Genomic DNA, 12,442 nt, shown 5'->3' with positions numbered 1-12,442 from the left:
GTTGAAGTCCCGGAGCTGGAGACTTAAAACTCATGCCGGGTGAGGGATCAGCAGTTAGCGTAATGGCTATGTTGCTGGACTCCCATGTAGCCAATTGCGGTTCGAGTCCTGGACCTGGTGGCTTAAACTCACGCCGGGCACGTGTGCGTGTGTGCCCAAGGTCCCGAGAGCAAAATGGAAGAGAAGGGAATTCGGCGTGGCCATCCTCTTCTGGGGGTGACTTCTCCCTTTCTGTCTCTCTGTCTCTGTCTTTCTTTTTTTTTTTTTTCCTGTCTCTTTCTGGTGAGTGCATGTGCCCTATAGCAAAAACCTCTCCAGAGGGGGGAAAAAAAAGCAGGTGTTCGATTCCTGGTTTAATCCATTTTTAGTTGTTTAATTATAGTTTTGAAAACCTGTTCATGGTTAGCCTCAGGGGTAGAGTGGTAATGTGGTGCTCCATGATGCTGAGCTATGCAAGAAGGTCCCACGTTCATGTCCCAAGGCCTTCCTGAACAGTCTGGGTACACGTGCCTATGATTCTTGTGGGATGAGGCTGGGGGTGGATTGCAGTGTGAAGAACTCTGCTGTACCTGTCTTTCTTTTATGGAAGAAATAAATAAACTTAAGGGGAAAATTTCAAATATACCTAAAATTCTGTATCTGCAATCATTTGGTTGAATTTGGTATTTCTCTAGAATGGTAAAATTATCAAAGAACTCACATTTATTTATATCATGGAGACCATATTATTAAAAAAAATACCTTTCAGGGCCACCAGGTGGCATGGAGATTAAGGTAGCTGGATCTCACATGACCAACAGTCTTTTTGAGTGCCAGATCCAGCTACTTGAAAACTAAGCCCTGGGTACATGTGCATGTGTACTCCCCAAAAAATCTCAAGAGAATGGTAGAGAAGGGATTGTGGTATGACCATCCGCCCAAGGAGTGATTTCTCCCTTTCACTCTCTGTCTTTGTTTCCCTCTGGTGAATGCACGCACCCTATAGCAAACTAAAAAAAAAAAAAGAAACAACCTTTTCAGCACGTATAGTACCTGGCCTATACTATTTATGATTATGTAAACTGAAGTGTTTAGAACTAAACTTTTTTTTAACGTGAAACACACACACACACACACACACACACACAAAGTAAGATATGCAAAAAAATACTTAAACATTTTTGCTTTACTTTAACCACAATACTAGCTTCTTACCTCTCGATCTAATTCACAAACATCCTGGCCTGTCACAAGACACTCCCAGATTTCCTTGGCACGATTCCAACCCAGATACAGTGTAGCTTCTTGCAAGAAAAATGCCAGAAATTTTAGATGTGCCTCTAAATACTGCAAAAAAATAAAATGCTAATTAGTTAACTCCAGACATTCAAAACTAAAGGCAAAACAAAATAAAGTGTAAAATTTTATAAATAGTTTTGCTAACTGTCTTTTTATATACAATTTAGGCTAAAGTAAATGTGAGAAATCTGTCTCTAAGTTGACAGTACAATGTAATAGAAGCTATTACAAATTCTATAATTCTATTGGAAGTCTATTACAAATACAATTGACTTAAGATTTCAATAAAATGTAATTTTAGCAATCTTAAGTAAAATGCAAATCCACAACTTGCAAGTTAGGATTTTTTCATACTTTTTAAGAACAGTAATAATAGCAGTCACTTGATTTAAAAATAAAATACAGAATTAAAATGATTATGTCAGATCAAAGACAAAGGTGTTACATGTTTTTTACTTTATCATATGCAATGCTCAAGTTATTTTATCAAATATAATTTTTCTAAACTTTGTTTTGAAATGATTATGGTTAACTATACAAAACTGTTCCATGACCACAGTGACATCTCAAATTACCTCTTCATATAAAGTTACACCCCCAATAGATATTACTTCTATAGGTTAAGTCTAATAGGGCCAATGAATGCTGTCAATCATGAAACAAAAACACGAGGCCTGATACCTCCCGGTAAGTGTATCGGCCATCCACCAGAGTCGAACCAGTTAAGCCTCCAGGTCCAGCCACAGCTGCTGCAAGTCGGTGACAAGCTATCAAGCTTCCTGTTACCAATTTCACTATTTCAAAATTTTTCTTCAAGTCTTGAATAATGCTCTTGGCAAAAATAACGAAAGAAAAAGTAGTATGAGAATTTGTTTTGTTGGTTTAATACAGCTTTTATTGCAGGATGTGGTACTGCATAAAACATAGCAAATATAAAGATTTCCTCACTCGCACTTCCCACACAAAAGTAAATAAAATCAATCTAGTATGTATGTTTACTAGGGAATGAACAAACCGCTCTCTTTCTTTTAAAAGAAAAGATAAAAGTCCTTAAGGAGAGCTATTTCACTTCCCTCACTTGTGTACATTTCAGATCTCTCTTCCCAAGTATATTACCCCGAGGAAGCGATAGTCCCTTAAACTAATCCATCTGTAACACAAAGTAAACTTTTGTACCTTTTGAAACAAATTTCTAAAGTACCATTCTGACTTTTAAAACTTGACTAAATTCTAACAATAAGCAAGAAAGGAAATGATTAGGGATATATATTATTGGGTTGTCAGGAAAGCCATGACACATTTTTGCATAGAAAAACAGAAAATTATGCATGACTTTCCCGATAACTATAGGTATATATTTTATATGTGTGTGTGTGTGTGTGTGTGTGTGTGTGTGTGTGTGTATATATATAGCTTTACAAAAATAAAAGCACAATGTCCCAACTGAAGATTACTGAATTATATTGGGAACCAGCTGTTAGCGTAATGGCTATGTCGCTGGACTCCCACATAGTCAACCGTGGTTCGCGTCCCAGACCCGGTGGCTTAAAACTCACGCCGGGCACATGTGCGTGCGTGCCCAAGATCCCGAGAGGAGAATGGAGAAGGGATTGCGGCATGACCATCCCTCCTGGGGGGGTGATTTCTCGCTTTCTGTCTCTATGTCTCTCTCTGTCTGTCTGGTGAGTGCACGCGCCCTATAGTGAAAAACCTCTCCAAAAAAAAAGATTACTGAATTATATTAATAATCATAAGGATCTAAGATTGACTATAACTACAATAATTTCTGCCATTTTCTATAATTATAAAAGGTTATGCAAGGGGGCCAGCAGGTGGCGTGGTGGTTAAGGCACTGGACACTCCCATATGGCCAATCACAGTTCAAGTCCCGGACCTGGTAGCTTGCTTTCTCACTTTCCCTCTCTCTCTCTGATCAAATTAAAATAAAATAAGTGAATAAATAAAATTAAATGAATTACTCTTAAAAAGGTTATGCAAGTAATTGTATAATAATCAGAAATAGTTATTTTCTTACCTTGTCTTGCTTTTGATAGGTTTGTTTTATGAATGAGCGGGTGATTTCATGGAGTTGACGCAAAGCTGGTACCACCCATACGAACTGGGGGTTATTAAGTTGAGATGACTAGGGTTGAAAAGAAGTTATAGTAATTAAATGTAGAAATAAATGGCAGATTTGTTTATTAGCTATAAAAAACATCCAAGTCAATTTGGTCTTATTGTTACACATTCTATTACTCTCCTCTTCATACTGCTCATGTAGAGCTTATCTCCATGCACTCCTAATTCATTCTTCGACTTCTTACTCTGCATGCAATTTCCTAGAGCTAAGGACTGCAAACAGGAGTGGATATGAAGTGACAGTAAATGTACAGGGGCACATCAGCAAAAAACAGACGACAGGAATTAGCAACTTCAGAGGATAGATTAAGTAGCACAGGTCGCTAAGACATGTTGACACGATAAAATAAACTGATGGCAAAAGCTTAACTTGGATAATACTGAGCTGGCTGGTAAGTAACATGGAGTAAGAATTCGGTTTCCCATAATTACATAATTAAAATGCAAATGATATGATCAAGGTATCAATGGTGGTCTACAAAGTAAATAAAATATTCATGATTTGCTTGCATATCCTAGTTAAAATAGTTTCATAAGAAGTAACCTTAATTTTTTTTTATTATAGACACTTTGCATTTATTTTGCACTTTATATTTTTCAAAATATTTTCAAATACATTATTTCTGAAAATGATATGTGACAATCCAGATCTTCATAGTATAGATCTGAAAAGCTTGATGTTCATGCTAATACTCTAAAAAGAAATCTGCTTTTTAATAAGCAGCATCTTTCAAATTATGAAATTTCCTTATAAAATTTGGTAGGAATGTCAAAGTAAATAAACACTATTAGCGAATTGACTGATTAAGTCACTAGTCAAAAAACTGACTGAAAGTTTAAGTCCTTGGTACTCAATTTAAAGGCTCAATTTTTTTGTTTTAAAGCCTTCTTGTTTTATTGAATCTTTCTGTAAAGTAAAAAATTCCTGTGGAGAGGAAAACTGTTTTTTATGTCTTTTGCAGAAAAGCATCTTGTTACTGAATATTAAACGTGTGGGCCAGCCTTGTGGTCAAGTGGTTAAGGGAGCTGGATCCCACATGGCTGATTGCCCAATGTGAATTCCAGTCTTGAATATTCCTGGCTTGAAAAATATGACAGGCTTGTGGCCCAAATTCCCAAATGAGGGGGAAGTGGAGAAGTGATTGTGGCATAACCACATCTATTTAGGGATGCTTTCTTTCCTTTCCTCCTCTCTGGAAAGCTCATGTGCCTTCTGGTTAAAAAAAAAAAAGAAAAAAAAAGTGAGGAAACCATTGCCAAAATATTGTTTTTCTTGTTTCATAGAGATTAACCAATGAGTCAGCAAATACCATATTTCCTGGATTCTTAGACACAGGTTTCATAAATTTTAACATCATGAAATTGACACTTCTTGCAAATATGTCAAAAGAAACTTGCCAGCCACTAGGCAGAAAGGCAACTTCTGATATAGTTGGCCTCACCTGAGTATGTGCAAACTTTAGTGTTTACCAAAGTAGTTTTTCATCACCACGTGTCATTTTAGTTTGTGTAGGTAGCATCAAACAAAGATGGGTTTTTAAGTTAAATGTGGATCGCTGATTGTTACCTAAATGCTATCAAAAAAAAAAAATCCACCGTGATGTAGCCCTGATGAGCCTGTCATGTCCACGAATGCAATTACAAGTACAGAAAACTTGCAGTGGTCTCAGACTGGAGTCTTTCAAAGCCAGGAGAAGCTGGCAGGGCAGACTCTCGCCCTGTGAAGGGCTGTATCACTTGGCAGTAAATGTCACTCTGTCTCGCACTGCACTTTAATTCAAGAGAAGCTGTTTAACTTGGCAACTCAACTAAGAAAAAAAAGCACCCTGGGTTTTACAAAAGAAGACAAGTACACAAAACTCCATATTCTTCAGTATGCCCCCAAATCATACAGCCAATCTTAAAAGACATTACAGAGGTCCTTTACAGAGGCCCAAAGCACTACTACAGATTATGAAAAGTTGTGTGCCACAGGGAAGCTAATCATAATTTGTCAAAAGAAGGCTCAGACTCAACCTCTGATTGTGAATTTAAACAAACAGTTGGGAAAGTAAAACGTAGTTTCCTCTTTTCTTCTCAGTAAGCTTATTAAATCTGTGATGCTGGTTGCAATCACTGCATCTCAGAATCACAGAGATAAGGTATATGTAAAAGACAACTGCTTATAAGACTAACTAGAATGTTTTTTGCTAAAGTAAAAACCGCAAAATTATAATGATCAAAACTGTAAGGTTTATGTCCAAACTGATATTTTCTAAAAGGATGTCAAAAATTAGGACATACGTAGTATTAAATTGATACGCTAAAAAGTATCATTACAGGGGCTGGCAGGTGGCCTGGTGGCTAAGGACGCTGGACTCCCAATGGCGGACCACGGTTCAAGTCCTAGACCTGGCGGCTTGCTTTCTAACTTTCTCTCTCTCTTTCTCTGTCCCTCCCTGGTCAACTTAAAATAAGTAAATAAATTTAAAAAAAAAATTAAAAAAAAGCATCATTACAATGAATTAAGCCAGTTATGGTTAAAATATTTTAATTTAATGTTGCAAAGTATCCTGTGATGATAACTCATTATAAACTAAAACGAAAAGAAAAATAATATAAAATTTGAATTTAAGAATTATTTCTGATATAATCTTTCTAAAGTTTAGCAATCAGGAAAGATGCTATTTATCCCATTTAATCCGATATTATATTGCTGAGTCACAAGAAAAATTACTTTTTCTGATTACAAAAGGGGCAAAAGACTGGTGAACACTTACAAAAATGTACATAATTGATATGTCATGGAGCTGAGGTTTCACAGTAGGAAGTAATGGGACATCCAAATTAAACTCCTTAATGTCAGAAGCAGCCTTCAAGATCACCGGGTTTAGCTTGCAATGCTACACCTCAATTTTCTTCATTCATTTTTAATTTTATGATTGACTAATGTCTTCGTATGTCCAGGGGAGAAGAACTCACTACCTCAGACTGAGTGCTCACTGACCTATCATACTGAAATATACCTCTGCATACTTCTTAGGAGAGACCTAGAAAGTAACTGAATTGAACCTCTCTATGACAATCCCTAAATGTTTAAAAAAATGTTTCGTATTACATTTTGAGTTATTTCTTCTCAAAACTGAACATCTCCCACTTCTGCATCTGTCTTTTCCAGACCTAGTCTTTTATCTAGACCCACAAATACTGGCATGGGAGGAGAAGATTTTTAAAGCGCTTCCTCCTATATTACCACATCGCCGTGAGAGTATTTGTAATGAGGACATTTTGTTCCTTTCACTTTCTGTTACATGTTTTGGCAAGCAGAGGTGATTCAATCCTGTATTAAGTGAAGCTTTCAGTGACTTCATGGGGGAAGGGGAGGAAGTAAGAGGACGGAACTCAGCATTCACTGAAAGTCTGCCAGGCACCCATGCTAGAAGGCCTGAAGATCATAACTTAAGGAATATGCCAATACTACTGACTGAATAAAAATTATATATATATATTTTTGGTTTAGTAATATTTTTAGATGAGTACATTTAAACGTTATAATTCAAGGAAAAAAGAACTGAAGGAGGGAAAGGGCTGGGGTAGACAGTGGAAGGTAAAGAAAGCAAAGGAGAGAGGGCCGAGGGAGCCGAGGGTACCCTGCAGAATCTACAGAAGTCGAGGTCGGAACTTCTGAACACAACAGTGGGACTTGGGGATTCTGAGAGTGTCAAAAGCAGAGGGAAGGAGAATCAGTTGGGGGTAGAGGTAGCTGAGGGTGGGAAGGGAGTAAGAGGTGGGTGATCTTGTCTTACCCTTTGCTTAGTTTCTGTGTAGCCTGGCAGGGAGACATAATCCCCAGTCAGCCCACCTTGCTGCCTGGCAGGAAAGGGCATAGCATAGAAAAACACCTTTAGTGGCAGTAAATAATTCATCTCCTGCCTGGAGCCATATCCAGGGGGTCTTGTTCTTCCCACTGCCCCCCTTCAGCAATGTGTATTCTAAGAGAGTAGCTGTGAAAGCACTTCATAAACTGAAAAGTGCTAGGTGAGAGTGCAAGATATTATTGGGAGTGAAATAATGGCACACTGGAATTTCTTTACTGGGAGCAGTGGGGAAAAGGAAAAGGGAGAATATTCCTTTTTGAGTCTTACACAATGACTGAAAAATGTTTCTTATGGCTCTTTGAGTTTTGTTATAAAACAACAGACATGAATAAAGTGTCTGCAAAGAGAAGCAACGAAGACGCAGTGATGTAACTGACTGGAAGAACTAAGGAGCTTAGCTACCCCAGGAAGGAGCATGTCGGGAAGGAGTGCTCGTGTCTTCAAAAGTCATTTCCCTGGAGGAAGGGAAAGGTCCCCTTCAGCTTTGACCTTAATATCTATAAAGAAAAGTGTCTGTCGCTGAGAAGAAAAGACCATTTTTCTATAAATACCCTTTTCCTCATTACTATTGAAGGATCTCACTTCTTCAGTATCTCTGGATGAATTTCAATCATGAGGAGAGAGGTCACTAAATTATCTGAATCACTGAGCTGAGTGAGAAAACTGGAAAACCTCAAATTGTACCTGAGTAGAAAGAGAGCAATGTTGTTGAATTTAAGGAATAAATTCCTCACAGCCTGAGCATTACCAGCTCCAGTTTGTGAATTCTTTTTTAATATACAAAGCTAGATTCGATGTAGACAATTCATTTGATCAAATTTCAATGTCAGAAATAAAAAAACACAAAGTTCTTCAATGCCCCCAACTAAACTTTTTGATGAAATACAACTTTAGAGAATAAGCCCGTTGAGTCATCAAAGCCTCTTAACAAGAGCTAAGTCTCTCTCAATATAGCAATGAGAATTAGCATATTCAAGATCTTTTAAAGAAATACTTTTCAATGAAAACCAACAAATAATATTTACCAATAAAACACTAAGCCAGTAGCCATTTTCCAGAAACTTTTCTTTTGTTAAAAATAAAATTCAGAAAATGAAATTTCTCCCACAGCTAGGCTTTAAGCATGGTCTCAGCAGCCTGAGGGCCTCAGTGGGAGAACCACATTGGTCTGATCAGGGCTGCTGCAACAAAGAAGTATGGTCCATTGAGCTGGCCAGACGATCCTCCCCTCATGAGAGACATGAGGTTTAAAAACTAGAGTGACAGGAGAAATACAACCATTCCTGCTTGATCTGCCAACCGTCATATCCAAGGACATCCGTAAACTCTGTTACCTGGAGGCCACAGTCCCAAAGAGTAGGGCTCCTACGGCCTCGGCCCTCTTAGAGTCACTATCTAACCCTGCGTTCCCCAAACAGAGAGCCCCGGCCGGCACTGGGCACTCACTCAGTGACTGTTTGCCCAAGAATTACTTTGGGAACATATCTGAACTAAGCCCCCCAACAACTGTCAAGTGCCAGCATGAAAGGAACCTCTTTTTCCCTTCTTTCTTTCTTATTCTATGAACAGTCTTCCCTTTCTCCCTTATGGGAGAAAAATGGGCATGATACTAATTTAGAATCCACTGCACATATTAAAACTGTACATACTTTGGATTTAAATTTAAAAAGAAAAACTAAGTTGAAAGTCTTACAATTTGATGAAAATTATATAATAGATCCATTCTTTGAATGTGACCCTGAAATTTTTTTCCCCTTTAAGGGTCAATAACTACTCAAGCTTTAAATAATAAAACACAGGTCATAAATAAATATTTATGACTGTTATTTGTAAATTGTGATGTAATTTATTAAAGGGAATTATTAAATCAGTATACCTTTCAGATGATTCCATCTGCAAATTCTTACCTTGAATCCATCCTTCTTGTTTTTTTCTAGACCTGACCATTCTCCAGGCTGAAAATTAATTTTAAGAGAAATATAAGTGACTTAGTAAAAGAAATACCTACAATTTCCCAATCCTAGACTTTACAGAGCTTCTACACAGCTTATCTATTGGGTTGTCAGAAAAGTCATGATGTATTTTCCTATGAAAAAATGTGTCATAACTTTTCTCATGACCCAATGGTTTCACATGAGTAACAGGGGGAAGTTATTTGTTTCTAATTACTTAGGCAATACTGTCACTCTGACAACAAAATCAGACTACGGATGAAACCAACCCTTTTAATGTCCTCTATGCACTTAATGATGTAGCTCCTCTTGATAGCCTCCTTCACTGCGTAGGCATCACTGAGGATTGTCAGGTGCTCTTCCAAGGCTTGCTGAATAAGGCTGCTGGGCAGGGTTGGAAGATGAGCCAGTTCCCAGAGTACGTCCAACACCTACAATAACATCACAGATGATGAGCCAGTCGAAGGCGAGTAACCCCGCCTTACGCACTGGGAGCTAGAAAAAGCCTTATGATTCTCCTGCCTTTCCAGAAGTGGTCTCGAAGCGAGCTTCCCGGCCTATGCGTCCAATCAGGCTCAACAGCTTCTGCCTTACTCTATCGCTCTCCGTCTCCCAGCTCTGTAGAACGGAAAAGAAACGACAAGGAATTGCTTCACGAACTGACAAAACATGCAAAAACTTTAAAAACCGGAGCTTAAAAATGTTTCATCAAGTAAGAAAAAGGACATTCAAACACTGCTCTTTGGTAGGGGTGAGGGACCTCGAGAGCTTATGTTAGGAATATGTTAAAGTAAGCGAGTCTGACTGAACACATACCTTTTGAATGAGAACAAACAAATGATTAAGCTGATCTGAATTAAATTTCACAGCTGCTGCAGCAATAATAGTGTGAATGTTCTCAATCACCGTAGATGATTGTCCTGACTAGAAAAGGAGACAGACGTTAGAAAAAAGTTGAGTCTTAGAACTTGGAAAAGCCTAAGCCTTCTCCCTGGCAATTTACAGAAGCAAAAACGAAATTAAAACAATGTTAAATTAACCCAAGTCTAATCAGCATTCACTTGCATGGTAACATTGGCAAGACCACATGAAGCAAGCATTATAAATGGTTATCTTTACAAAGACAATGTCAGGAAAAAAAAAATCAAATTTTCAGCCTGACATAATCACTATAAGAAGACAACAAAGTATTTTCAACCAACTAAAATTTCAAGCTGACTAAATTGCAAGACAAACATACTTCTGACATTTTATAAGCAATTTTGAGGGCCTCAGTTGACAGTATTATCTGCCCCAGTTAAAATTTTGCTTCTAGACATTTTGTGCCTCAATTAATGTTTATTTATCTAACGTGCAGTGAGACTCTACTGTAGAACTGTGGACCCTATCATTGATCTTATGGTTGAAATTCACTTGATAAACCTCAATCATGGCATCCTCATGCCTCCTCACTGTACACCATGTGAGAAACTTGAAAGGCAGGGGGACATTTTTAAGTCCAACTCTTTGGGAATTTTCTCAGTATCTATTATGCATATAGAGCCATTCACTGAATTCGTGCTGAATGATATACCCTATGAACATCATGGTCTCTAATCTTCCATCTCATGTGGACTCAATTAGAGGAGGGTATTCAACCGAAGGCCAAGATGTGGAAAGTGAAATACAAGTGACCGCGGCATGCTTCCTTCTACTCCTGCACCTAACTTTCTTCTGTCTGTTCCTGCAGCGCTGGGCTGCGAGCCTGCGAACTACAATGCCCACACTCCTCTGCCACCTATCTTCCTGATCTGTTCTGTGGCTGAGAGGCAGGGCTGGGAGATGAAAGGAAAAGAGAAACGTGCTGGGGTAGGCTGAGAGTAGGTGCATGTACTGGCTGAGGCAGCGAGAGAATCCAGAAGCCTTGGCGACACCTCAGACGGGTGAGCTCCTGAGGGAAAGCACCTTTAAAAGCAGCTTCTTTTCCTTAGACTAAACAACCCTCTTTTCTCTTCTGCTCCCCAGGATTCTTTCTTTACTTCTCTCTTTGGGTCTCTTTCACTTTAGCCACAGCTTTGTAAACGATGCCCTGTGGGCAATTTTCTCTGGAACGCAAAGCACAGTTGCAGTTTCCTGGCTAGATTCGGTCTGATACAGTGATTAAATGGATATACTCAAGGCCCACTACAGGTTCCTCTCTGCCTTTCCAACTAGATGAATACTACCACTGAAACAGAGAAGAGTGGCTAGGTTTGGACATAAAATATTTGAGCTTCCAATGAGATACATACACAAAGGTATAATAGGAACTTATTTAAATGTACTACACTGGGCAAGAAGAAGTCTAAGTTAGAGATATAATTCAGTCAGTAGCTACAAATATAGTCAAAGTCAGTGGATGAAACTGACTAATGAAAGCTTAAATAGTGAGAAAAGAGCTAAGGATTCTACTTGCAAAAAAAAAAAAATCCCTAATATTTGAAGACAAAGTAGAAGAGAATAATTTATGAGAGAGAGGGAAGTGACTGTTAGAATACACTGGGCTGGGGACCAGCAGGTGGTGTGGTGGTTAAGGCACTGGACTCCCACATGGCTGACCATGGCTCAAGCACCCGGCTGCTTGAAAATCATGCAGGGTACCTGTCGGGGCGTGCCCAAAATCTCAAAGGGAGAATGGAGGAGAAGGGATTGTGGCATGGCTATCCTTCTGGGGATGTGGGGGGGTGATTTCTCACTTTCCTTCTCTCTGTCTCTCTCCTGTTAGTGTACACAACACACTGCAAAAACTTTAAAAAAAAATGAAGAAAATCTACATAGAGACCCAGTAAGGTAAGATCTGTAAGCTCAAATATTTCTAGCACCCTCACTTAATAGGGTTAAATAGGAAAAATTACTCATGAAAACTGATAAATGCAGTGAAAACAGCAGTGGACTGATAAGTATCTATTATGCATATAGAGCCATTCACTGAATTCGTGCTGAATGATATACCCTATGAACATCATGGTCTCTAATCTTCCATCTCATGTGGACTCAATTAGAGGAGGGTATTCAACCGAAGGCCAAGATGTGGAAAGTGAAATACAAGTGACCGCGGCATGCTTCCTTCTACTCCTGCACCTAACTTTCTTCTGTCTGTTCCTGCAGCGCTGGGCTGCGAGCCTGCGAACTACAATGCCCACACTCCTCTGCCACCTATCTTCCTGATCTGTTCTGTGGCTGAGAGGCAGGGCTGGG

At 38.8% G+C, this 12,442-nt stretch overlaps 1 protein-coding gene across 2 annotated transcripts in view; it reads right to left on the bottom strand.

The window, feature by feature from the left end:
• The window catches only part of USP24 (ubiquitin specific peptidase 24), a gene marked incomplete at its 5' end in the record, with an annotated part of 162,154 nt that overhangs the window by 93,176 nt on the left and 56,536 nt on the right, over window positions 1–12,442 (bottom strand). For both annotated transcript variants that reach the window (XM_014586891.1, XM_027770887.1), the window contains 7 exon segments: window positions 1,195–1,326; window positions 1,960–2,109; window positions 3,314–3,421; window positions 9,182–9,229; window positions 9,496–9,657; window positions 9,749–9,844; window positions 10,043–10,150. In XM_014586891.1, coding sequence (XP_014442377.1) covers window positions 1,195–1,326; window positions 1,960–2,109; window positions 3,314–3,421; window positions 9,182–9,229; window positions 9,496–9,657; window positions 9,749–9,844; window positions 10,043–10,150 — 804 coding nt within the window.

Source organism: Tupaia chinensis, unplaced genomic scaffold, assembly GCF_000334495.1.
Source record: "Tupaia chinensis unplaced genomic scaffold, TupChi_1.0 Scaffold000165_2, whole genome shotgun sequence".
NCBI lineage: Eukaryota > Metazoa > Chordata > Mammalia > Scandentia > Tupaiidae > Tupaia > Tupaia belangeri.
This window is presented reverse-complemented; position numbering and strand designations above follow the sequence as displayed.